Here is a 27,504-nt window from a genome sequence, read left to right on the forward strand (position 1 = left end):
GAGACTGGCAGAGAGAGCGAGGCTGATAGAAAAGGATGCAGGGGGATGCCTCACCGACACACTCGACCAGAGAGATCTGCCGAGCCATGGTCCTCTGCACCAGGTACGGCAGGCCAGTCCCACTGCCTGAGGTACAGAACTCATCGAAGATTTCCTACACAGAGAGAGTCACACAGGTCAAGGATCACAACCGCCCACCACTGGTTTTCATGTAGTACATAAATAAACATATTATTGCCAAAGCGCCTGGGATCTTGCTAGTGATTCTATGACATCATTTCCTCCTGTGCATGCCGATTAAACGAAGTCCCATTCTTACCCCGTAGGTAGGGTCTGTCCCACTGGGCACCTTGAGCATGGAGACGTCACGGTCCTCTCTGTAGCCCAGCCTGTGGTGCTGTCGTCTGGAGCGTAGCCACAGCACCAGGCCACACACAGCCACGGACAGGATCAGCAACACCAGCAGAGGGACTGCCACCAGCAGAATCACGCTGTCCTCCTCCCTCGTAGGCTCAACTAATGGACAATGGACACACGGGCATACGGGCAAGAGTGAGTAGCAGTACAACGACAGACTTCGATTTAAACTGCCCACGGTGCTGTTCAAACTGGTCAGGACCTCCAACCAGATACGATAGAGACGATGTTTTCTATAAAAAAAGAAAGTTGGTCATATGACACACAGCATCTTATCATCTTATTATCATGGCATTACCCCTGTCAGCCACCAGGGGGCACCATACACCGAGTTCCCATTAGAAGCCTGTATGACTGAGGTCTGAATCCTTACCTGATTATAGAGGGGAAGGATCAAAAATAAAATAAAAACATGGAACCTTAAGGCCCCGATATGACAAGGGGTTCTAGACTGTTTGAGAGGAAGTTCCAGCCGGAGCCGCAGTGTTCTGACCTGGGTCTGGGGGAGCGGTGCTGTTGACGTTACAGAGGTTCTTGGTGCAGCAGTGGACGTACAGTCCCTGGAAGCTGGTGTAACACTGCTCCTTGTAGTGGTCCTTGTGGAAGCAGCCCTTCTCCTCTCTGCCATGCACCTTGGTGTAGAAGCAGTAGGCACCTCTACAGGTGCCGTTCCTACACGTCCCCTTCTTGTTCTCACATGTACACAGCAGGTCGGTGACGCCGTCAGGGCCTGGGGGGAGAGGGAACCGGCGAGTGTGTGAGCTGCGTGCGTATACACACACACACACACACACACACACATGCGCACACACACACACACACACACACACACACACACACACACACACACACACACACACGCACACAGACTTCAGCCGACTTGGACTGTTCTGTACACTACTGTCTGGCAAACGCTACCGGAGCGTCAAGTCATAGCTTGTATCGCCAAGCAATAAGAGTGTTGAACAGGTAAACCGACAGCTGCTCACCCTCATCCACAGACCCTCTGCACTGACTACATGCACACGCTCGGGTCTATACGCACACGCACTTACATCATCGCTCTCACACACAGTCTGACGCCACATACACTCGCACACACCTACACACACATATCATGCACACACACTCTCACCACATAATCTACTATTTATGAATCTACGTTTTTTTAATATATCCTGCTGCCCAGTGACGTTTTATCCCCCGGCTACAGATACATATTCCCTCAACTTCCACCGTACCCCTGCACATTGATATGGTGCTGGTCTTGTGTATACAGTAGCTTGCGTTTTACTTCTGGCTTGTGTTCATTCTTATCTGACCTAGCTTTTGCTTTCCGTGTTTCTTTTTATCTATTTTTAAGATCCTGTTCTGGACTAATCTAATTCGACCCTCTGACGTTGAACGCTGCCTTGTTGAGGAAGAGCTTTTGTGAGCAACCGTTCACCGGGATTGTTCGCACCTGTTGCATCCTGTCCCGTGACACATTTACTTGGATTCGATGCGACACACAACAATCTCAATCGATCGGGCCTTCCTCCATCACAGCACCACTGTTTCGCCAGTGGTTCTGTCGGTGTAAACTCTAGTGCCATTTTTTTGGGGCCAACTTTGTTTCCCCCGGGAGTGTGATTCCCGAGGACTAGTGACGAGCAACTGTGGTTCACATTATAACACAGAAACAAACTTACCCCCGGACGGCGATCCCACAGATGACTGATCTGCAAAATACAAGAGAGGCATGAGAAAGAGCAGGTCTGGTGGGCCTGCCTTGGGCTGGGTCGAGTCTAGAGGCCTCAGTGGAGACCAGAGAGGTGAGGAAGTGGTCACTGAGGGACTGAAGGGTTGTCTCTCTTTTTTCTCCCCGAGGCCTGCAGGTCAGGGGTCGCAGCAGCAGCAGCACTCGCACAGGCACGGCAGGAAGACGCAGACTTCCTCTGCTCTATTGTTTCACTACCGTACGACAACGAGCACTTCTCATCTACACATGCATCTGCACCTAGCTGATTCCCCAGCAGCAGCAACAACAAGCTCACTCACACTCAGATACACACCAGCGTAGATACACAAAAACAATGATATTACAACGAGCACACACACGGGTGATTACGTAAGCTAGCACACTCAAAGGACACACACAGCCACACACATTCTTTGTTGACCTACCTGCATGAGCTGTGGAGGTCCACAGGCACATCCCAGCCAGCAGCACTGTGACCATGGCAGCACCCCCCATTCTCTGTCAGAGAGACAAGACAACGATTAGAGCTGCATCGATTATGCTTTAGGCACTCGATGCAAGATACGGGACAGACAGTTCTCTCTCTCTCTCTGTCTCCCTCTGTCTCTCTCTCTGTCTCTCTCTCCCTCTGTCTCTCTCTCTCTGTCCTCTCTCTCTCTCTCTCACACTGTTTCATTAACTCCTGAGCAGTTTCCTCTCATTTTCCCTCTCCTCTCTCGATCTCTCTCTCTCTCTCTTGGCTCCTACCAATCTGTCCTCCCACTCTCTCTCTCTCTCTGAGCATGATAGCCTAGGCCCGGCTGCTGTGGCTAAGCTGACTGGGCATCTCTGAAATGAAAACACCAAATGGAAACAGCTGCCGCAAGATCGACGCAGCTCCAGCCCAGCAAACATTCCTACAACATTGGGTAGAGACACAATGGAGTCCACAATTTGGGTTCCGGCTAACGTTAGCATGACAACACCAGGCCCAGCTGCAGGTTGGAGCCACACAGCTCTAGTCATTCCCACTGACTCCCAGTCTGTCAGCAGAGGAAGTTGTGAGGTCAGAAACAACAACAGAGAGAGCGTCAGGCCCAGGGTCCAGTCAGTCTGCCTGCTCTGTAATTGGAGTGGGTGGTGGTTTGGATAGAAGAGGGGGGGTTGACTTAGGGAAAGGCAGCACTATGCACTACCCGGCCCTGTGTGTTTGTGTGTCAAACTCCTGTGTGTGTGTGTGTGTGCGTGCGTTCTGCTCGTGTATGTGTTTGTGTACTGTGTAGCAAGCTACCCAGGCCCAGACTCAGGCCTGTCAGCTCCATGGCAGCCCGGATCACAGTGTAAATATTGATTGCTATGCTTCCTGCCATTGAGAAGCCGCGCCCTGGAAGGAGACTCAGGTCTGCTCATTGTGTGTGTGTGTGCGTGTGTGTACCTGCTCATTGTGTGTGTGTGTGTGTGTGTACCTGCTCATTGTTTAGGTCTGCGCTGCTGTGGGTCACGCAAGCTAGAGTGGGTAGAGGCTGGGTTTCTACGCAATGGGACAGGGTTGGTTTCAGCATTATTTTGGTGTTGTGTGTACTTTAAGCTGGTGTACTGAACAGGGGGGTGTGTGGCTACTGATTGGTGTGTATGGTCATCCTTTGGAGTAGTGCTTGTGCCCTCTGCTGCTCTGTCAAACCAGTTGTTGAGGAACCAGGCAGGCTTATTACACTATAGCGTAGAGTGTTACACTATAGCGTAGAGTGTTACACTATAGCGTAGAGTGTTGCACTATAGCGTAGAGTGTTGCACTATAGCGTAGAGTGTTACACTATAGCGTAGAGTGTTACACTATAGCGTAGAGTGTTACACTATAGCGTAGAGTGTTACACTATAGCGTAGAGTGTTGCACTATAGCGTAGAGTGTTGCACTATAGCATAGAGTGTTACACTATAGCGTAGAGTGTTACACTATAGCGTAGAGTGTTACACTATAGCGTAGAGTGTTACACTATAGCGTAGAGTGTTGCACTATAGCGTAGAGTGTTACACTATAGCGTAGAGTGTTACACTATAGCGTAGAGTGCACCCTTTCATAACCAACCACCTACCATCATTAAATTGACACTCATGCAGGTTCACAAGTCATGTACTGCGTGATATCAGTGGAAAACACGGGCTCTGTTCCTGAAACGGCTGAGCAATAAAAACGTCCCACAGGATATTTGGCAGACGGACCACCAGCTATTGCACAAACAATGACTGCTTGAAATGAAATGCCACATGTTGCAACTGTCTGTGTTGATTCCCAGGGAAACGATGGAGTCAGTTCATGTGCCACTCAGTGGAGGAGGCTGCCGCTGCGGGGAGGACGGCTCACAATGGCGCCTGGGAGCGGAGTCCATGGAATGGCATCAACAACATGGAAACCGTGTGTCTGAGGTACTTGGTACCGTTCCGCGTGTTCCGCTCCGGCCGTTACCAAGAGCCCGTCCTCCTCAATTAAGGTGCCCCCAACCTCCTGTGGTACCGCTCAAAGGACATATACAACACACTATTGTGTATGTCTATGATAACACAACTCATCCAGACCGTTTGTCAAATCATCCTCCTATTTTGTTGATGGCTGCTTGGTGGAAGCAACGTAGTTCCGTTGAATCATCATACCAAAAGAATAATCTGTCCATATGATAAAACTGACAAAACAGGCCACAAATCTTTAAACAGGCATTTTTACCACTGGCTTCTTGTTGCTGTTGCACAAATGGTGTGTCTCCGGGCTCAACTCAACGATCTTGATATGAGAACACCACAGAGTTCTGGTTTGGCAATGAGGAACAAGGCCACGACACCACAATCAGGGTTCTCAGCTCAGCGGCTGCACCATGTACCACATTTCCATCACGGTGCATTATTAAACAGTGACTAGGAGAGGGTTCGATACTACTTCCTGTACCATGCATCCCTTGAGAAAGGCCTAGCAGCTGAAACCTCAGAGCTGCTTTGCGTTGAATTTTTATTTATTTTAAAGAGTCTAAAGTAAAGCAAGAACACATTTTTTTTGGGGGGGGGGGGGGGTGCGCACGTGCTATTTGTCACTGTATCATGCAGCAGTCTACATATCTGCTGTGTTTTAATATGGCCCTTAGGAAGACGACTATTCTGTAAACACAGCTCCACCCATTGAATTGGCCTATTCTCTATGGAGGAGCACGAACCATACTGTCTGCCTCTGATTCCCCCTCTCATCCAGATCTACCATCAGATCTGGGTAGAGATGAGTAATCTGCCTAAGCCATCGCAGACAGGCAGAGGCAGACCAGTCACACACACAGCCCACTTCCTTTCTCCGTTTCCCTGTCGTTTGTCTCCACTCTGTCCACAACACCACGGCGGTCACACCGACCCGTGGGAAAACACAGCCATTGTCATCTCTTCCTCTCATCTTAAAAGCTTTGACTTCACAGTCCCATCTCCCATTCCATCTGGATTACATTTATGTTGCGTTGGTGGGGGGAGGGGGAGAGGCAACCCAGCGAGCACATAACGTTCTGAGAACTATGTTTCTTAGAGCTTGGTGGTACCGAACTGTCTGTTCAAGCAGTTGGCACACAGTTCGGACACTCATCGGTAAAACACAAGACACCAGAGGTCTCTACACAGTCCCCAGGTTCAGAACACAGGCTGGTAAATGCACAGTATTAAATAGAGCCATAGAGAACTCTCTGCCACCCCAGGTAACTCAAGCTAGCAATTAAAACAGATTTTTTTTTTTAAACAGATAAAAGAACGTCTTACGGCACAACGGGGACTGTGGAGAGACACAGACATTTTCGTATTTTTTGTATTGTATTATGTTGGTGGGTGGCCTTGCATGAGCCTCGTCTTGTGCAAGCCGGAACGAATCATAGGGCAGGAGCCGTCTCCTGTTTCTGAAGCGTAAGGCAGAGGCAGGAGATAATGTAGTATTATGTAGTGTTATGTAGTATTATGTAGTGTCGTGTTATGTAGTGTTATGTAGTATTATGTTTATTATGTATATTATATTATGTATATTATGTTTTTTATTTGTTGTTTTGTTTCCTGTTTGGAACCCAGGAAGAGTAGCCACTGCCTTGGCAGCGGCTAATTGGGGATGCCAATAAATACTTCTAAAAATACTACTTGGTTAGAGCTTGGTTTTCTTATGGTTATTTTGCATACAACCTTCCCACAACATTCTGGGAATGGTGCAGGGGTTGCTTGGCTTTGAAACATGCTCAGCACATTTAAAGAACTTGACAAAATAACATAATTTTCTTGGTATTTCATTCCATTAACAGAACGTTTCCTAAAAGTTCAAACATGGTTACATTTAATTACGTTTGGTAATGTCCCAAGAACGTTTTCTCCAACTCGTTTGACATTGGGAATGTTCTCAAATAGTTCAGAGAACGTTAAGAAACAACGTTCTTCTGTAGGAATTTCAGTACTTCAGCACAACGTTTTCTGCAGGTTTACTCAATACTTCTATTTAAAGTCATGTTCTCAAAACATTAAGAAAACTTTCCACAAAAACCACAAGAAAGCATTAGGGAATTCAAAGAACGTTCTAAGAATGTTATTTAAATTCATATACAATCGATTCTTAGCGTCAACAAAGCTCTCTCAAGCCTCTATCTTGTTAAGTGTGTTCAGGTGTGTTGGCCTTGCCCACTAATTGGCTACACCTGATCTCAATGAGTGCTTGTTTCCTTTGAAATGGGGTCTGTTTGAATAGACTAAAATGAACAGCTTTGTATGAGTTAACATCCTGGTGGCGCAGTGGACGAATTCCATTGATAGAAAACAGAACACCATTAGTTTGAATCTCACTGATGCCGTACCACAAGTTAATTTCCCTCCAAATACACCTCTGCTGTTTTCAACCAGGATCTCAGCAATCACTGCCTCATTGCCTCCATCCGCTATGGGTCCGCTGTCAAACGACCACCCCTCATCACTGTCAAACGCTCCTTAAAGCACTTCTGCGAGCAGGCCTTTCTAGTCGACCTGGCCCGGGTATCCTGGAAGGATATTGACCTCATCCCGTCTGTAGAGAATGCATGGTTGTTCTTTAGAAGTAATTTCCTCACCATCTTAAATAAGCATGCCCCTTTCAAAAAAATGTAAAACTAAGAACAGATATAGCCCTTGGTTCTCTCCAGACCTGACTGCCCTCGACCAGCACAAAAACATCCTGTGGTGGTCTGCACTAGCATCGAATAGTCCCCGCGATATGCAACTTTCAGGGAAGTCAAGAACCAATACACCCAGTCAGTCAGGAAAGCAAAGGCTAGCATTTTCAAACAGACATTTTCATCTTGTAGCTCTAACTCCAAAAAGTTTTGGAACACTGTAAAGTCCATGGAGAATAAGAGAACCTCCTCCCAGCTGCCCACTGCACCGAGGCTAGGAAAAACTGTCAGCACCGATAAATCCACATTAATCGAGAATTTCAACACACATGTCTCTACGGCTGGCCATGCTTTCCTCCTGGCTACCCCAACCCCGGCCAACAAATCCGCACCCCACGCAGCTACTTGTCTAAGCCTCCCCAGCTTCTGCTTCACCCAAATCCAGATAGCAGATGTTCTGAAAGAGCTGCAAAACCTGGACCCGTGCAAATCAGCTGGGCTAGACAATCTGGACCCTCTCTTTCTAAAATTATCCGCTGCCATTGTTGCAACCCCTATTACCAGTCTGTTCAACCTCTCTTTCGTATCGTCGGAGATGCCTAAAGATTGGAAAGCTGCCGCGGTCATCCCCATCTTCAAAGGGGGTGACACTCTAGACCCAAACTGTTACAGACCTATATCCATCCTGCCTCGCCTTTCTAAAGTCTTCGAAAGCCAAGTTAATAAACAGATCACTGACCATTTCGAATCCCACCATACCTTCTCCGCTGTGCAATCCGGTTTCCGAGCTGGTCACGGGTGCACCTCAGCCACGCTCAAGGTATTAAATGATATCATAACCGCCATCGATAAAAGACAGTACTGTGCTCATCGACCTGGCCTCTATCGACTCTATCAATCACCGTATTCTTATCGGCAGACTCAACAGCCTTGGTTTCTCAAACGATTGCCTCGCCTGGTTCACCAACTACTTCTCAGATAGAGTTCAGTGTGTAAAATCGGAGGGTCTGTTGTCCGGACCTCTGGCAGTCTCTATGGGGGTACCACAGGGTTCAATTCTCGCCGCCAAACATACCCTAGTAAAACTGACTATCCTACCGATCCTCGACTTCGGCGATGTCATTTACAAAATAGCCTCCAACACTCTACTCAGCAAACTGGATGCAGTCTTTCACAGTACCATCAGTTTTGTCACCAAAGCACCATATACCACCCACCACTGCGACCTGTATGCTCTCGTCGGCTGGCCCTTACTACATATTCGTCGCCAGACCCATTGGCTTCAGGTCATCTATAAGTCTTTGCTAGGTAAAGCTCCACCTTATCTCAGCTCACTGGTCACGATAACAACACCCACCCATAGCACGCACTCCAGCAGGTATATTTCACTGGTCATCCCCAAAGCCAACACCTCCTTTGACCACCTTTCCTTCCAGTTCTCTGCTGCAAATGACTGGAACGAATTGCAAAAATCACTGTAGTTGGAGACTTAACTCTCCCTCACTAACTTTAAACATCAGCTATCTGAGCAGCTAACCATCGCTGCAGCTGTACACAGCCCATCTGTAAAAATAGCCCATCCAATCTACCTACCTCATCCCCATATTGTTTTTATTTACTTTTTTGCTCTTTTGCACACCAGTATTCTACTTGCACATCATCATCCGCACATCTATCACTCCAGTGTTAATTTGCTAAATTGTAATTACTTCGCTACTATGGCCTATTTATTGCCTTACCTCCTCATGCCATTTGCACACACTGTATATAGAACTTTTTTCTATTGTGTTATTGACTGTACGTTTGTTTATTCCATGTGTAACTCTGTGTTGTTGTTTGTGTCGCACTGCTTTGATTTATCTTGGCCAGGTCGCAGTTGTAAACAAGAACCTGTTCTCAACTGGCCTACTGGTTAAATAAAGGTGAAATAAATAATAAAATAAATAAACATTTCCATGTGTCCTATCTGTACTTGGAGTTCAAAACAGTTAACCTAAGCTAGCAGTGTTATTTGAAGTCGAAACACTCAGTGAATGTTTTTAAGGAAGTTATTCAAAAAAATCCAAATAACCTTAACATTTCGTTCAAAACATTCATAACTTTTAGACAATGTTCTCAGAACGTTATTTAATTACCTTCAAATAACCTATCATTTCCATTCTCCGGACATCAATAAAACCTCCTATGAACATTTTTGTACAGCTCAGGAACCATAGTACAGCTCAGGAAATCTATGGCTTCGTTCTCAGTACCAATGTAGCCTCTTACCAGTGGAAGAGGCTACAGCAAACCGACTCCAACCTCCTGCAATGGGCCTCTTTCTGCCTAATGCAACTGAAGGAACTCTTCTACAACTCTGCTACTCTTCTGCATGAATAAAAGTGTCTGCTAAATGGCATATATACAATATATACAAGTCATTTGTAAGACAACTGACTGCATAGCTCAGATGACATAACAATATCTAGCTACAATACATGGCCAATAGTATGTGGACACCTGATCGACGAACATCTAATTTCAAAATCATGGGCATTAATATGGAGTTGGTCCCCCCTTTGCTACTATAACAGCCAATCACTCTTCTGGGAATGTTTTCCACTAGATAATGGAACATTGTTGCGGGGATTTGCTTCCATTAATCCATAAGAGCATTAGTGAGGTCGGGCACCGATGTGGGGCGATAAAGCCTTCCAATTAGGCCTTTCAATTCATCCCAAAGGTGTTTGATGGGGTTGAGGTCAGTGCTCTGTACAGGCTAGTCAAGTTCTTCACACTGATCTCGACAAACCATTTCTATATGGACCTCGCTTTGTGCATGGGGGTATTGTCATGCTGAAACAGGAAAGGGCCTACCCCAAAGTGTTGCCACAAAGTTGGAAGAAAATAATCATCTAGAATGTTATTGTATGCTGTAGCGTTAAGATTTCCCTTCACTGGAACTGAGGAGCCCGATCCACGAAAAACAGCCTCAGACTATTTTTCCTCCTCCACCAAACTTTACAGTTGGCACTAATAATATGCATTCGGGTAGGTAGGGTTCTCCTGGCATCTGCCAAACCCAGATTCATCCATCGGACTGCCAGAGAACGTGTTTCCAATGCCAGCAAGTTTGGCATTGCACATGGTGATCTTAGGCTTGTGTGCGGCTGTTCGGCCATGGAAACCCATTTCATGAAGCTCCCGATGAACAGTTATTGTGCTGACGTTGCTTCCAGAGGCAGTTTGGAACTCGGTAGTGAGTGTTGCAACCGAGGACAGAAGATTTTTTAGACGATACGCGCTTCAGCACTTGGTGGTCCCGTTCTGTGAGCTTGTGTGGCCTACCACTTCACAGCTGAGCCGTTGTTGCTTCGTTTCCACTTCATAATAACAGCACTTACAGTTGACCGGGGGCAGCTCTAGCAGGGCAGACATTTGACAAACTGACTTGTTGGAAAGGTGGCATCCTATGACGGTGCCACATTGAAAGTCACTGAGCACTTCAGTATGGGCCATTCTACTGCCAATGTTTGTCTATGGAGATTGCATGGCGGTGTGCTTTTATACACCTGTCAGCAACGGGTGTAGCTGAAATAGATGAATCCACTAATTTAGAGTGGTGTATACATACTTTTGACCACGTACTGTATATCTTTATCATACAGATAATTATTCATCTTTCACTGTTTATCCACAGATAGCCATGATTGTTTAGCATCTGTTGTTTAGTAAAGGCTTTACAGCTTTAATCCTGTGATTGTTGTGACTCAGAGCTTGTTATGATGAGAGAGAGACTTGTCTGGTCTGGTATGTCTGATTGTATCTGCATTAGACAGACGTGACAAAGCCAGGCTTATCGTTTGTCTACATGCTTAAATTAAATCCCATTTGGCACATTATTCCCTATTTAGTGCACCACTTTTGACTAGGGCCCATATGACTCTGGTCAAAAGTAGTGTTCTATGTATGGGATAATGTGCAGTTTGCGACGCACCCATTGTGTGTGTTCTCTTCTCACATGTGAGGTAGGATCAGCTTTCCCTCTATACCCCCATGCTTAAACCAACATGATGATACAATTATAAAAGGCAAAGACATGTCTTTTAAGGGAACAAAATACTTCCAAGGGATTTGCAAACCTTAGAGCTACGGCACTATAGGGCCTAATTTATTCTGTGTAAAGCACCAATAGTCATTGGATTCAGCTTATGCAAACGTTGATGTACAGCATTTGCATGAGTTGCAATACAGTTCTGTTCTGTTCTTGTATTTCTATTTAATCATAGGGCCTTCTGCTAGGACCACGTAGTCATTGTGAAAACGCTAAAACACTGAAGATATGCAGCTGTAGTGAACCATGGTGGCTTGAGGTGTGTTGAGAGATTGTTCCTTCACACCTGAGTGAGAGAAGAGTTTGCAGTGACAAAACATGCCTCCGTGACTGATGTGTTGTGTTCCACCCACAGGTCTATGTAATCACACCTGCCAGCTCAACTACAGGTGGCCTACATCATGTCTCATCATAGCCCATACAACACTTCATAAACTAGTAATGATGGGAAGGATCTACTGGGCCCATATTTATATAGCATCTCAGAGAAGGAGTGGTGATGTCGGGAACAGTTTTGAGTTTAGACCATAATGAATGGGGGGGGGGGGGGGGGGACCTGATACTAGATCAGCACTCCTACTCTGAGACACCTTATGTATACTGCCCCTGATCTAGCATCATGTCGCCTCTGACCATAGAATCTCACTTATCATGATCTAAAAAGCAAAACCGATCTTAGATCAGCAGCACGGCCACGCAGAGGCGCCTTATGAATACGGGCTCTGGGTTTTGCTTTGAATGGACTCAATATAAGGGACACGTTTTGCAATGTTCAGCTATTCTGTAAAACTGAACCGTGCCTTGGGGTGAAATGCCATCGCTAAACTGGAGACAATCTAGAGTGGAAACATGTGCAGGTGTTCTAGCCAATAAGCATCGCTGTGGTTTGACGCTTTTCTGATGTGGTCAATGTGGGAAATATGTCAGTTAGGCATCCGTATTTGATATCATACAACATTCTAATCATGACAGACTTGTAATAACGAAGTTTTACCTAACTATTTTATTTAAAACAGCTATCCATACCTAGACAAAAGGTTAAACGAATAGGCAACAGCTGTCCCAAATGTCAGATGAAATGTGCAGCGTACTAAATATTCAACATAACACTCAAATCATAAAAAAATATATATTTGAAGACTTTTACCCGTTTTATTTGTCCTTTTAAGCGCAGCTTCTTGCTTTTCACGAAGAAGCCAAATGATGTATCACCACAGACATGCGCCACGTTGGTCCCATATTACAAACAAAATGTGTCTTTTAAACTACTTTAAAGTGTTAAAAGACAACCAAAATGAATGTATTAGATACTTCTTCCATTCATATGTCAACCTTTGAGTTCGGTGAAAGTTCTCAGTCCCAGATGTTGAATCGTAGAATCTCTCCACATCCTTTCCTGTTTCGATGCGAATCAAAGTCAGTATTTTTATATGGCGCTCCTCCCAACTTTATGTCAAATCATTTCAGTTCTGCTACAATGAAACGACTCTAAACTGAATATCCAAGATACCTGACTGGGAAAATGAACGCCCGTCCTTTCGGTCTAAGATATATGGTCCGTCCAAGTTTACCAGATTTGTCTCGTCTCAAGCGCGGCGCTGTGACGCGAAATCTCGGTCTAAAATCTTTGACTGATAAACCGAAAACACGAAGCCGAGCTGGAACATAGGCTAGACGTCAGCCTTCCGCTTTGAAATAAATTCACAAACAGCCCATGGCTCCATCTCGATAAAGTAGCCTACGTAGCCCGCCTAGGAACTTTCAACCTAACTTTGCTCTGTTCCTGATTAAAGCGCAAGATTAGGCCTAAAGAGATTTTAAATAAAATTGTGTCCCACCCCTCATTGTCTCGAACGGGGTCTGGCTGGAATGTGCTCTCTCAGAGCAGTTTTCCTGTTGCTGGCAAACCTCTTATTTTCTCTGGTTTTCCCTCTTGCAGCCTGGCGTTTAGGAAGACGACAATTACAGGGCAGATGTGGCTTTGGGTCTTTCAGTGATGCGAGTTTAAGAGATAGACTGTAGTAAATATGTTATAACTACATAATTAGGCATCACGCAGACAACACTTTTACACTTGAACTTTAATCATAACTTCATTATTAGGCCTTAACATACACTGTGTGTGTGTGTGTGCTGTTTTTTGTGTGTGATGCTCACTGCCTTTGTATCACTAACACTGTCTGTCTCATCTGACTATGAGCCGTCCATGGAGACTGGACCGGAGACAGACAGTGTGACACCCTATTCCCTATGCAGTGCGCTTTTGACCAGAGCCATAGCGCTCCGGCCAAATGAAGTACACTACATAGGGAATAGGGTGTCATTTGGGACACACCCTCTCTGAGACGGCCGGTCCCAATTCACTCCCTACCCCTCCTCTTACCCCTTGGATCTAACCCTCCAGCGTTTGCGGAGCTAACTGAGTAATGGAGGATGACACACTAACTGTTAATGGTATTACAACTGGTATCCTGTCTCGTTTCGCTCTTGTGTTACAGCAACAAACACTCTTTTTGTATTTGTTACTATATTAGGCTATCCTCCTCAGAAGCACAGTCGGAGCTCTAGGAGAACATTGCACTATTTTAGCCAGCTTTGGGCACCATGAAATATCCTTTAAAAGGAAGTCTGCAACGCTCACAGTGGGTCTAAATCCAGTAAATATAGCTATCTAGACCCAGTGGATCAATTTGGACTAATACTGAACTGTTCCTCTCTCACAATGATCCAAATATGACTTGCCTCCTTTATGGGAATGTTTTATTATACTGATGTGTGGGTGAGATCTTTTCTTCATTTGAGTTATGTGAATTCCTTCATCTCATGGTCCCGAATATGATCCTCTTGGCCTATGTACAGCAGCTAGATACACAGCTGGGAGGCCTCACATCAACAATCTCAGGGAAGAGAGAGAGCAAAAAATGTTTTCCTTATTTCGAGCAGCAGCAGCATGTATTTTTCCTTCCCCACATTCATCTGTGAGCTGCTGAGATCCGGGTTTGTTCTCGGCATTCTTTCAGTGCCAGGCAACACCATGGAAAGAGAATGATATGTCATCCAATGTCTATGGGCAGCACAGTGTGTCTCTGTTTTCTCCAGGCTTCGCTGGGACTCTTTGTTTTGTTGTTGTGCAATAATCGCACGGGACAGGGTTGAATAGAATGGAGGGAAAGTCTGGGCAGTCTGCTTTGACATTCAACAATCTTTGAAAGAAATGGTCTACAAGGACACATTATAACAGATGAGAAATAATCATTTGAAAGGCTTAATCGAATTACAGAAACGACTAAACTGCAGTCGAACCACTTGATTTGCTGTGAAGACGAGGGGTGGGAGCATAAGACTGACGCTAGAACTTCCTTTCCAAGAAAGGTTTTAGCAGTTCTGGAAATATATATGAACTTTCTGTGCACTATGTAGGGAATTGGGTACCATTTGCGACGCACTCTCTGTCTTTAGTCACGGGTTCTAAACTGGCCTCTCTCTGACCTCCATAAGACTCTTGTTTCAATGTTGACTTTATATTGACTAGTTCCCCAACTGTAAAAGGGAACTGAAACTAAATACTCCAGAGATAGTGTGAGAAAGTTTCTCTGGGTTCACTGCATATGTTGATCTACTGGCATGAAAGTTGATGAGGGATTTTTGGTCAATTTTGCAATTCTTGCATTAGTTTTGATCTTATTCCCCCCCCCCAAAAAAAAACATTTTGTCTGTTTGTTTAGTTAGTTTTCCCAATTTTGTCTCGTTTGCTCTACAGACTGGTCTCAATATCCACGGTGCTGCTCGTGGCAACGTCACTTCGCTTGAGTTTACCTTTAAAACAGTTGCACTGTACCTACAGTGCATCTGTTAACATAGCTAAGACTTCTGAGTAAGTTTGTGCCACGTAATAATAAAGTCACGCAGTGTCTGGCTTATCTAAGAACCTGAGCCTCATCAAAGTGAGGTTATCCCTGATTTAACTAGCCCGGTGTAACGAGTGCGCTGAGAGTCGGGAAGCAAGTTCAGGGAGTGAGTGTTTTAATAAACAAACAGCACGGAGCACAAACAACGCCGACATGAAAACAGAGTCAACAACACCCGAGGAAAGAGCCAAGGGGAGTGACGGATAAAGGGAAGATAATCAAGGAGGTGATGGAGTCCAGGTGAGTGACATGAAAACAGAGTCAACAACACCCGAGGAAAGAGCCAAGGGGAGTGACGGATAAAGGGAAGATAATCAAGGAGGTGATGGAGTCCAGGTGAGTGTCATGAGACAGAGTCAACAACATCCGAGGAAAGAGCCAAGGGGAGTGACGGATAAAGGGAAGATAATCAAGGAGGTGATGGAGTCCAGGTGAGTGTCATGAAAACAGAGTCAACAACACCCGAGGAAAGAGCCAAGGGGAGTGACAGATAAAGGGAAGATAATCAAGGAGGTGATGGAGTCCATGTCAGTGTCATGAGACAGAGTCAACAACACCCGAGGAAAGAGCCAAGGGGAGTGACAGATAAAGGGAAGATAATCAAGGAGGTGATGGAGTCCAGGTGAGTGTCATGAGACAGAGTCAACAACACCCGAGGAAAGAGCCAAGGGGAGTGACGGATAAAGGGAAGATAATCAAGGAGGTGATGGAGTCCAGGTGAGTGTCATGAGACAGAGTCAACAACACCCGAGGAAAGAGCCAAGGGGAGTGACGGATAAAGGGAAGATAATCAAGGAGGTGATGGAGTCCATGTCAGTGTCATGAGACAGAGTCAACAACACCCGAGGAAAGAGCCAAGGGGAGTGACGGATAAAGGGAAGATAATCAAGGAGGTGATGGAGTCCATGTCAGTGTCATGAGACAGAGTCAACAACACCCGAGGAAAGAGCCAAGGGGAGTGATGGATAAAGGGAAGATAATCAAGGAGGTGATGGAGTCCATGTCAGTGTCATGAGACAGAGTCAATAACACCCGAGGAAAGAGCCAAGGGGAGTGACGGATAAAGGGAAGATAATCAAGGAGGTGATGGAGTCCAGGTGAGTGTCATGAGACAGAGTCAACAACACCCGAGGAAAGAGCCAAGGGGAGTGACAGATAAAGGGAAGATAATCAAGGAGGTGATGGAGTCCATGTCAGTGTCATGAGACAGAGTCAACAACACCCGAGGAAAGAGCCAAGGGGAGTGACGGATAAAGGGAAGATAATCAAGGAGGTGATGGAGTCCATGTCAGTGTCATGAGACAGAGTCAACAACACCCGAGGAAAGAGCCAAGGGGAGTGATGGATAAAGGGAAGATAATCAAGGAGGTGATAGAGTCCATGTCAGTGTCATAAGACAGAGTCAATAACACCCGAGGAAAGAGCCAAGGGGAGTGACAGATAAAGGGAAGATAATCAAGGAGGTGATGGAGTCCAGGTGAGTGTCATGAGACAGAGTCAACAACACCCGAGGAAAGAGCCAAGGGGAGTGATGGATAAAGGGAAGATAATCAAGGAGGTGATGGAGTCCATGTCAGTGTCATAAGACAGAGTCAACAACACCCGAGGAAAGAGCCAAGGGGAGTGACAGATAAAGGGAAGATAATCAAGGAGGTGATGGAGTCCATGTCAGTGTCATGAGACAGAGTCAACAACACCCGAGGAAAGAGCCAAGGGGAGTGACAGATAAAGGGAAGATAATCAAGGAGGTGATGGAGTCCATGTCAGTGTCATGAGACAGAGTCAACAACACCCGAGGAAAGAGCCAAGGGGAGTGATGGATAAAGGGAAGATAATCAAGGAGGTGATAGAGTCCATGTCAGTGTCATAAGACAGAGTCAATAACACCCGAGGAAAGAGCCAAGGGGAGTGACAGATAAAGGGAAGATAATCAAGGAGGTGATGGAGTCCAGGTGAGTGTCATGAGACAGAGTCAACAACACCCGAGGAAAGAGCCAAGGGGAGTGACGGATAAAGGGAAGATAATCAAGGAGGTGAGGGAGTCCATGTCAGTGTCATGATACAGAGTCAACAACACCCGAGGAAAGAGCCAAGGGGAGTGACAGATAAAGGGAAGATAATCAAGGAGGTGATGGAGTCCAGGTGAGTGTCATGAGACAGAGTCAACAACACCCGAGGAAAGAGCCAAGGGGAGTGACGGATAAAGGGAAGATAATCAAGGAGGTGATGGAGTCCAGGTGAGTGTCATGAGACAGAGTCAACAACACCTGAGGAAAGAGCCAAGGGGAGTGACGGATAAAGGGAAGATAATCAAGGAGGTGATGGAGTCCAGGTGAGTGTCATGAGGCGCAGGTGCGCGAGAAGACGGTGACAGGTGTGCTGGATAATCAGCGGTCTGATGACCTAGAGGCCGGAGAGGGAGTATACGTGACAGTAGCCCCTCCCCGACCCCCGACGCACGGCTCTAGCCGCAGGACACCGTCAAAGGGGAAGGAACCCGGGGATCAGGAGCGGACAGGTCACCCCTGTTGATGCACGAGAACCTGTCACGCCAGCTGAGGCACGGAAACCTGTCCGGTCAGCAGGGGCGCAGGAACCTGACGGATCGGTTGAGGCATGGGAGCAGATAGACATTTGACATTTCTTTGCTATGGCTCTGGTTCCTTCACAGTTTCGATAATAGTTAGTTGTTTCAGACATGCTGTAATGTTAAGAAAGCGGAAGCCCAAACAAACTCTACTGATCTTTCTAACGACTGACTCCCCAAAAATGAAACGACAAAATAAGTTAACATATAAAAAACATATTCCTCTTGATAGATACATGACTAGTAAAGTCTAGGAATGTTCAGGCCATTTCAGGAAGTCCTTACAGCGTATCCCAATCAAGAGGAAAAACAACAGTCCATCCATTAGTCTTAGTCTGGCTCAGATGCTAGTTTCCACCCATGTTATTGAAGACACCACTGCAGGGCTGAAACTGGGCTTCCATGATGGCCCCGGAAAGGGGCCACCACAGGGGAGCTGTCCCCCCGTCCCTCTTATATGACATCATCACAGATTGGAGTTAGTAAGAGATGGCAGCACAGAGGCCGTTCTATTCTCTCAGGGTTCTGTGCCCTCACTCTGTGGCAGTTTACAAACAGACAGCTGGCAGTTTAACTTGCCTTGGCGGGCTCCTTGGCCTTGGCCGCCGCCTTGGCTGCCTTCATTTTAGATTTCTTAAGTGCCTTCTCTTGCACTTCCTTCTCTTCCTCCAACTTCTCCTTTTCCTTTTTCTTCTCCTGCTTATCCGATTTGTACTTCCAGACTGGAGGCTCCAGGTGGCCCTTGTGCCTCTTTGTCTTCTTCGCCTTCTTGGGTGTTTTTTCCGCAGACTTAGTGAAGGTGATCGTGGGGATGCAGCCGTACGGGAAGACACTGTTCCGATTCGCCAAGGAATGGGGGAGGAAGTTCTGGACTCCGTTTGCAGCCGTTGAGACGACACTGCCCCTTCGCTTCGTGTCTGAGCAGCAGTTGGCAAGCAAGAGGGAGGACGATGCCGGCGCCGGCGTGAAGGAACACTTCACACCGTTACTATGACACACGGAGCTCTCCTCCAGTTCCTTGCTGCTGTGCTTTTCCATCAGCTCCGGCACAGCAAGCCGCCGCTTCCCGACCTCGGGGGGGCTGGTGGGGCAGAGTGGCCGGCAGCCCATGGAGACTAGTGGACTGTGGATGGACGTTGTCATCCTCACCATGTGGTCCAACACCCCATTGTCCTGAGGGTCGTTGGGGAAGCTGAAGGTCAAGCTGTCCTTCAGACGCTGGGTCAGGTTCTTGGGGGCCATGGCTTTAGAAGATAGGAGACAGAAGAAGATTACTTTATTGTCAATATAAGAATACATGCCATTTAGCAGACGCTTTCATCCCATTAGTACAGAGACACTGAAATGTGTCTTTTTCCTTTATACCTACCCACCCAAGACACACACACAGCCTCCACACATGTGTCCGCTGCATTACAGCAGCACCCCTGAAGCAGTTTAGGGGTTAAGTGTTATGCTCAAAGGAACAACAACAGGTGATGTAGCCTATTTAGGCTTGCATCCCTCCCCGATATATTTTTCCCAGTTCTTCAGGTTCTCGTCTCTCAAACCTTTAGCCACCAGCTCCTTCAGCTCGGGCCACTCCATCACGTAGCTATCGCAGAACTGTTCGGCGATGGGACACGCCTGGAGGCGACGGAGACGCTGCAGGACCTCGAAGCGACTTGTCTTCAGGGCCCAGTCTGTTATGCTTTTCCCTTTGACATCGTCCACTACGTTGATATCAGCACCTGGTAAGTGGTCAGGGAGAGACAGGGAGGAGGGGAATGGAGAGAGAGAGAGAGAGAGAGAGAGAGAGAGAGAGAGAGAGAGAGAGAACAGATGCATAAAACCTTGAGGGAAACTGGGCATGATCAGATTTTCAGAAGGTAACTTGTATTCAAAGTCAGCATAATTGCCCCACCAAGTGGCTGTTAAGGGAACACAAAATGGTGCAGGGAGATACAGAACAGGAGATGTTAAAAAACACACTATGAAATTTGTTACCATTTGTATGCCTTGACTAATTACGAGACAGCATGACGATGGCCTTGAATAAATGAATGCATCTACAGTTTTGAGGCAGGAGAACCTAAGGTTTCCATTAGGGTTAATTGGTTAATTAGCTCCTAGATGTGTCATTGGAGTCATTATTAGCAGTGTCTATTTTCAGAGGCTTGTCCTCAACCATTCATTCAACACATTATAAGGCATGCCGGTGTAATACAATAACACAGGAATACTCCCAACCTGCCGCTCCTTATGGAGAACGCTACGTAAATAGGGTAAACATCATCTTGACCTGTCTTTGGCTTATAAACGTGTAACAGGTGTGACTGAGGTGTGACTGAGTGGAATATTTCCAGAGTCGCGCCTATATCAGTCCTGGTAAATCCAGGAAAAGGAAAACCCACGAAAATAGCCCTTAGAAGACTTCCCCACCCTAAACTCAAAGAACTCCGATTCTTGATTTGACTGACTTCAGCCACTTACCGGCCATTATGAGGGAAGACACACAGTCCTCCCTGCCTTGTATGGCTGCCTTGATGAGGGCAGTAAAGCCTCTGATGTCCCTCACCTCCAGGTCTACCTTAGGGTAGTAGTTCAGGATGAAGTTGAGGATGGATATGTAGCCTGGAGGGGGGTTATTAGGAACGTTGTTGTTACAGTACAACCACATAGAAAATAAACTCCAGAATACCGGGGATCTTGATACTCCACAGATTTACTTGATCTTGTATGTTATTATACACTTTTAACTAACATTTCCAGTACAACCCACATTTATGCTTCAGCAGAATGCACTGCGACAACGGTAAAGGGATTTATTTTCCAGATACTTCCCTGATTGCAGTACTTTTGACCACCCAATCATAGGCCATGTTAGAGGTTGAAATGATATGACATAATCATGCCACCTCTTGCTCACCCAAGCTAGCCATCATAATATCGCGGTGCTTACCGGCCTGGGCAGCGATCATCACTGCCGTGCTGCCTTCGTTGTCCTGGTGGTTAATGTCTATCAGTGGACACGTGTGTAGACCGTAGACGATGTCCACGTAGCCTCTGGAGACAGCCAACATCAGGCCATTCTGACATGGGGACAAAGCAGAAACAAAGACATGTGGTCATTAACTAGGTGTATGCTTTCATGCACCAGCAACCGGCATACTTTTGCTCATCCTCCTTGTGGGACCGCTTACATTAAAACCAACACTCGAGTAACTGACTTAGTGTCAGCTAACCCTCTCAGGGACCGGTCCACATCATGCCAGAGACCCAAGGACCAAAGGTTGAGAAACTCTGCTCTAATTTACAATATCTGGGGCCAATATGGTTTCGATGATAGTGGTGGGTAGTGCGAGGAACACCAGAGAGAAGTATTAAACTTCTCTATTACACTTCTTATGTTACTATTGATCTTGTGGGCGAGTAAGGTGTGTGTGTGTGTGTGTTTCTGTTTGTTTGTGCATCCTTACCCTGCCGTTGATGTCCAGCTCCATGACTTCTTCCTTAGTAACCCCCCTCTCCAGGACCCTCTGTAGGGTTTGCGCCTCGTTCCTGTTACAGGCCTCGTACAGTGTAGAGGTGGTGCCTCCTCCACCCCGCCTCATCTCATAGTCTGGCATGATGGAGTCCTCAGACACCAAGCTGGCCGTTTCAGACTCATTCTGAGAGAGTTCCGAGTCCTCAGAGGGGCCGGCGCCCAGCTGCGGGTCATTTAGTGCATGAGCCATCGCTAGAACTCCAGGAGCCCCAAGACGAGGGGATCACACCCAATCAAGAGGCCTCCTCGGCCCCCAGAAGGATGAGATCAGAACCTGTGGAGGTGGAAAGGACCCTGCCTCTGCCCTGCTGATAATGACCGCATCCTGGAGGATCTCTGGAGGAATGGACAGACAAACAATATGACTGTCTGGAGGGTCACAGACAAGCACACACACACACACACACACACACACACACACACACACACACACACACACACACACACACACACACACACACACACACACACACACACACACACACACACACACACACACACACACACACACACACACACACACAATATCACTGTCACACTCGAGCATCACACAGAGACCTCTAATTCAGTTACACATTGTGAAACGACTGGCTCACTCAATTATGTGATGTAGCAACTGGCTCGCTCAATTATGTGATGAAGCAAAAGTCCTGTTCGTATTATAGTACGCTTGTCTTCCCTCTCCCCAACATATCATCTGTTTTGGATCAGAGTGTTGTTCAACTGCTCATACAGCGTCTCTCAAACCTCTCTGATTCACAGTACAACAACTCAAATAAACCATCTAGCTGGCGTCTGCAGGCATATATTGTAGAAGAATAGCCATTAAGGCTGTATTTACCTTACAATCAATGACCAATGTGACAACAAAACATTTTCTAATCATTAGCCTACATACTGTAGTTGGTTGACCCTCTCACGTCCATATCTTTCAATCAATCTTGATCCGTTAAATAGCTTGCTCCCTAGCATCCTTTTAAGGTTCTCTGAGACAGCACAGTCGTAACTCCTACGTTTTCCATTGACAGCATGGTGTGAGTGTATGGACAGGTCCATTGATTGGTTCAAGTCCATGTGAGGTTCTAAAGTGGATGAGCCTCAACTCATCCCCAACCTGAAGTGAGCCTTAATGCCTGATTCATCTGAATTGCGTTTGTTCAGATATTTTCTTTTTCACATTGTCCTTCTCAGCACGGTTCCATCAACTATGGGGGATACGTATCCAGGCCAGTACAGCTCGACTAGGGCTGGCTCGCTTAGTTCCTATGGTGTGAATCAGGCTGAGGAGAACCTGAGGAGGACCTAGCCCCACCACGCCAGGTGTGACTGACAGGAGGTGATGTAATCTGAGCCATTACGGCAGTCAGAAATTGTCGGCACGGTGCAACCTGACAGCAGCGGCGGATTTAGGCACAGGCGACATGGGCAGCCGCCCAGGGCGGCATCTTGCCGGGGCGACATGGGCAGCCGCCCGGGGCGGCATCTTGCCGGGGCGACATGGGCAGCCGCCCAGGGCGGCATCTTGCCGGGGCGACATGGGCAGCCGCCCAGGGCGGCATCTTGCCGGGGCGACAAGGGCAGCCGCCCAGGGCGGCATCTTGCCGGGGCGACATGGGCAGCCGCCCAGGGCGGCATCTTGCCGGGGCGACATGGGCAGCCGCCCAGGGCGGCATCTTGCCGGGGCGACATGGGCAGCCGCCCAGGGCGGCATCTTGCCGGGGCGGCATGGGGCGCCCGCCCGCCCGCACAAAATTATAAAAAAGAAATAAATGCAAAATTAATACAAATATACAAATATATTCTGAATGGTGACATTTGCGCAATCGGTTTTCTATTGCTCATTTGCATGTCACGTCAATGGCATCATGTCACCGTGTGGAATTGTGGGTCAATTAACCTTGTCGGAGTGGGCGCCCTGATTCTAGTTTGGGAGCTAGGCAGGCTACTGCCTGGGTAGGTATCTCACTCAGAAGTACTAGATGGGGAGGGGGGCGGGGGTAGATTGACCTCAGGTCTCCCCACTGGAAGCCCGAGGTAGGGGGAGCGTGGGGAATCTATCAAACAGAGTACCTCTAACTTTGTACCGTACTAATGCAATTAATAATGCAATTAGTTGTGAAATTTTGTTTGTGTGTTTCTTGTTTGAAGTGCAATAGTGTAATAATCTGGTTCTCTTCTTTCTAAGTGTGTTATTCTATTTGTGTATTTGTGTGACATAGGATTTGTTGAATTTAGTTTTATTTGTGTATTTTTTGTTAGCACTAGGGTAATAGTATAATAATTTAATTATTTTAAATTTGTATTTATACATTTCAATTTGTTCTATTTGCCTTTCTTACTTATTCTTGATAGTCACGAGTCGTATTTTTGTATATATTTGTATATTTATATAGTTGTAAATGTTATGATTATTTATTTGCGTTGTTCCAAATATCTGAATAAGAATGACAGTTAGTGCAGAATGGTGCTTCTTTTTGTTTGTTGTGGGGCCCCCCTTCTTGTTTGTTGTGGGGTTCGTCCAGGGAGCCATACAAGCTAGAACCGCCATTGAGAAGATAATGTTTGGTAACTGGCTTGAGGCCTAGATATCAGGACACCCTACTGGGAGACTTGGTGCTTGATGATTGATCTTATACTGAGATCAGTGGACATAGATATCAGATCTAGTTCCGTTTCAATAAATCCTTGGGGGTTTTAACTTCTTCAGGATCGGTGGCGTTGAGCTAACGTAGGCTAATGCAATTAGCATGAGGTTGTAAGTAACACGAACATTTCCCAGGACACAGACATATCTGATATTGGCAAAAAGCTTAAATTATTGTTAATCTACCTGCACTGTCCAATTTACAGTAGCTAGCACAGTGAAATAATACCATGTTATTGTTTGAGGAGAGTGCATAGTTTTGAACATGAAACATTATTAATATACCAATTAGGCACATTTGGGCAGTCTTGATACACATTTTGAACATAAATGCAATTGTTCATTTGATCAGTCTAAAACTTTGCACATACACTGCTAACATCTAGTGGCCAAAATCTAAATTGCAGATGGGCTGGAATAACACGATGGCCTTTCTCTTGCATTTCAAAGATGTTGGTACAAAAAAATACAAAATAATATTTTTTCCTTTGTATTATCATTTACCAGATCTATTGTGTAATATTCTCCTACATTCCTTTCACATTTTCACAAACTGCAAAGTGTTTCCTTTCAAATGGTACCAAGAATATGCATATCCTTGCTTCAGGTCCTGAGTTACAGGCAGTTAGATTTGGGTATGTCATTTTAGGCAAAAATTGAAAAAATTGTCAGATCCTTAAGAGGTTTTAAGACCATCGCTGAGCACACATTTGGTATAAGTCTGTTCTGTAAAGCTACTCTCTCTTTTCATTTCCCCTGAACACCAGATGTATTTTGTTGTTTCCTACCCCGCAGCGGTTGGCTTTTAACAATATACATGGTCTTAGTCTACTCATTAGTCTAAAAGCTTCCTTTCAGTAGGATCTAGTTAAAACACAGAGGGGAGCACTCTACCTCTTCTAATCCCACAAGCCTTTGCTTTCATTCCTCTGCTGTTCTGTCGTTCCTCTCAGAAGAATGAAGATCAGTATCGCTACAAGCCCCCCTCCTCTCTCTCTCTCTTTCTCTCTCTCCAAAAACTTCCACTGAAAAATATGATTTGATTAAGTTCTCTGTTCTGTTGTTTATCTGAACAACAAACTGTGGAAGGAGAAAATAGGTTATAAAGGTAACAACAATCCACAACCAGTGTTGCCTCTGATAAACTCCCCAACAAACAGACTAGTGGGACCATGACCTTTGACATAGTTATAAACCACCCCACATCCACGACACGTCCATGTCTCACCATAAAAAGTCTCTATCCAATAGGGTATTCTCCTCTTGTTCCTCTGTTTACTCCCTCTCTCTCTCTTCCTGGGTCAACACTGCATTTAGCATCCCCTCTTCCTCCTCTGTTCCTCTCTTCCTCTGGGATCTTGGAGGAGTCCCAGTGACATCAGACTTGTGCTTCTCCAGCTATAGACCCCTCCAACCTCCTCCTCCTTCCCTCCTCACACGGTGTGCCTCGCTCTGCTTGGCTTGGCCGCTTAGCCTAGGCTGTCCGATGCATCACCACCACCATGCAATCCTCCTTCCAGGTCTTTACATAGACACTGAATGCTAAGTCAGGCAACAGGCAGCCTGAAGCTGCTGGTCTAATTTAGTCGGGAGGCAGCATGCTCTCAGCTCTCATCCCGATTACAGGAGATTTACAGGAGGATTAGAAGGCAAGGAACAACAGCAGGAGGAGCAGCTCTCCTGACAGGCTGGCAAGGAGCAGAGCAGGAGGGACTGCTCTCTTTCTCTTTCTCCCTGTTTTTTACCCTTATGTTGCGTGTCTCTTTTCCTGGTCTGCTCTCTTTCTCTGTCTTTGAAAGTTATTCTCCATCTCCCTCTCCCCCTCTCTTTGTCTCTCCTTTCTTTCTCTCTCTCTTTCTCCCTCTCTCCCTCCTATTCTTCTCCCTCTTTCGTTGCCATTCTCCATCTTTCTCCTTCTGTTAGCGCTAGCCTCTCTAATGGTCTAATCCATTTGAAGGGACAACAAACTAACCCTGCTGTTACTGCGAGCCAGGGGCCTAGTCAGTTAATTGTTCCAAAAATGGCATACACACACGCACACACACACACACACACACACACACACACACACACACACACACACACACACACACACACACACACACACACACACACACACACACACACACACACATATAGAGGGAGGGATGAGCACATACCCACCTTCACACACAACATAATTGTTCACAGAACGATGTCTGCTATAAAATGAGGTAACATGGACGATAGGTTACAATCACTTGAAATGATACACAGAAGATGCTTAGAACTGTGTTTTAAGTCCCAATAGTATGCAATTTGTTGTCAGGGTTTGCACCAGCCTAGCAGAGTGCTTACTGACTAAGTAAGTCTGCCCCTTACTGGCTGTTTGCAGAAGCACAATAGAGCTCCAATACAGTTCAAAATGAATCAAATCTAATCAAATGTCATTGGTCGCATACACATGTTTAGTCGATGTTATTAAGGGTGTAGTGAAATGCTTGTGTTCCTAGCTCCAACAGTGCAGTAATATCTAACAATACACAACAATGCACACAAATCTAAAAGTAAAAGAATGGAATTAAGAAATATAGAACAATTAGGGCGAGCAATGTCAGAGTCCGGAGTATCAAAAATTGAGGGCCAGGCCCAGCCAATCAGAATTTGTTTTTCCCCAGGATGTGGAGGTCCCTGGATTGGCGTGGTTACACGTGGTCTGCGGTTATGACGACCGCAGACCACGTAGGAGGCAGCTCAAGGTAGAGAAATGAACATTCAGTTACCTGGCAACAGCGCTGGTAGACGTTCCTGCTGTCAACATACCAATCGCACGCTCCCTCAAAACTTGAGACATCTGTGGCATTGTGTTGTGTGACAAAACTGCACATTTTAAAGTTGCCTTTTATTGTCCCCAGCACAAGGTGCACCTGTGTAATTATCATGCTGTTTAATCAGCTTCTCTATATGCCACACCTGTCAGGGGGATGGATTATCTTGGCAAAGTAGAAATGCTCACTAACTGGGATATAAACACGTTTGTGCACAAAATATGAGCGAAATAAACTTTTGTGCCATGCAACATTTCTGGGATTTAAAAAAATGTAATCTCATGAAACATGGGATCAACACTTTACATGCTGTGTTTATATTTTTGTTCAGTATATATATATATGTGATGGGATGTATAGACATTATGGACAGTATGTGGACAGAATATATAGTATATCTGAAGAATAGATAGAATAGAATAGTATATGTACAGAAATAGTTGAATCGGATGGCATTGACTACAATACAGTATATACATATATAATGGGTAAAACAGTATGTAAACAGTACTCAAGTGACCAGTTAGTTATGTGCCAGTGCCAGTGCTACATGTGTTTCAAAGCATCCATGTCTTAGAAGTACTAAAATAGCCCTGAGTGTACAGTTTAAGGGTACCGGCAAGGACATTATCCACATCCAAAGGTACCTGTGCTCTCTAAGCTC

At 46.0% G+C, this 27,504-nt stretch overlaps 2 protein-coding genes across 4 annotated transcripts in view; both read right to left on the reverse strand.

Moving 5' to 3' along the window:
* Positions 1 to 13,214, reverse strand: part of acvrl1 (activin A receptor like type 1) — a 17,853-nt gene extending 4,639 nt beyond the window's left edge. For 2 of the 3 annotated variants that reach the window (XM_029622671.2, XM_029622668.2), the window contains exons 1-6: positions 12,516 to 13,214; positions 2,584 to 2,656; positions 2,109 to 2,138; positions 911 to 1,147; positions 320 to 516; positions 55 to 154 (exon numbers count right to left, since the gene is read on the reverse strand). In XM_029622671.2, coding sequence (XP_029478531.1) covers positions 55 to 154; positions 320 to 516; positions 911 to 1,147; positions 2,109 to 2,138; positions 2,584 to 2,653 — 634 coding nt within the window. In that variant the 5' untranslated portion in view covers positions 2,654 to 2,656; positions 12,516 to 13,214. The remainder of the gene's footprint in view (positions 1 to 54; positions 155 to 319; positions 517 to 910; positions 1,148 to 2,108; positions 2,139 to 2,583; positions 2,657 to 12,515) is intronic. The other variant, XM_029622670.2, reaches the window with a different exon arrangement.
* A 160-nt stretch (positions 13,215 to 13,374) lies between these two features.
* LOC115101701 (photoreceptor ankyrin repeat protein-like) lies at positions 13,375 to 25,601 on the reverse strand. The gene is made up of 6 exons (XM_029621168.2): positions 25,262 to 25,601; positions 21,322 to 21,725; positions 20,805 to 20,934; positions 20,336 to 20,476; positions 19,414 to 19,593; positions 13,375 to 19,107 (listed from the first exon to the last, which is right to left on the reverse strand). Exons 2-6 carry the CDS (start codon positions 21,577 to 21,579, stop codon positions 18,434 to 18,436), a joined length of 1,383 nt encoding a protein of 460 aa, XP_029477028.1. The 5' UTR covers positions 21,580 to 21,725; positions 25,262 to 25,601; the 3' UTR covers positions 13,375 to 18,433.
* Between the last annotated feature and the right edge of the window lie 1,903 nt (positions 25,602 to 27,504).

Source organism: Oncorhynchus nerka, linkage group LG20 (genome assembly GCF_034236695.1).
Source record: "Oncorhynchus nerka isolate Pitt River linkage group LG20, Oner_Uvic_2.0, whole genome shotgun sequence".
NCBI lineage: Eukaryota > Metazoa > Chordata > Actinopteri > Salmoniformes > Salmonidae > Oncorhynchus > Oncorhynchus nerka.

Bases quoted from the DNA above. Each gene is read 5' to 3' on its own strand.
- LOC115101701 (XM_029621168.2), bottom strand. From the start codon at position 21,579: ATGGCTCATGCACTAAATGACCCGCAGCTGGGCGCCGGCCCCTCTGAG. The intron at 20,935-21,321 runs GTAAGGATGCAC...TCCCCATGTCAG, and splicing joins AGCTGGACATCAACGGCAGG to AATGGCCTGATGTTGGCTGT. The intron at 19,108-19,413 runs GTTTGAGAGACG...TATCTTCTAAAG, and splicing joins GAAGGAGCTGGTGGCTAAAG to CCATGGCCCCCAAGAACCTG.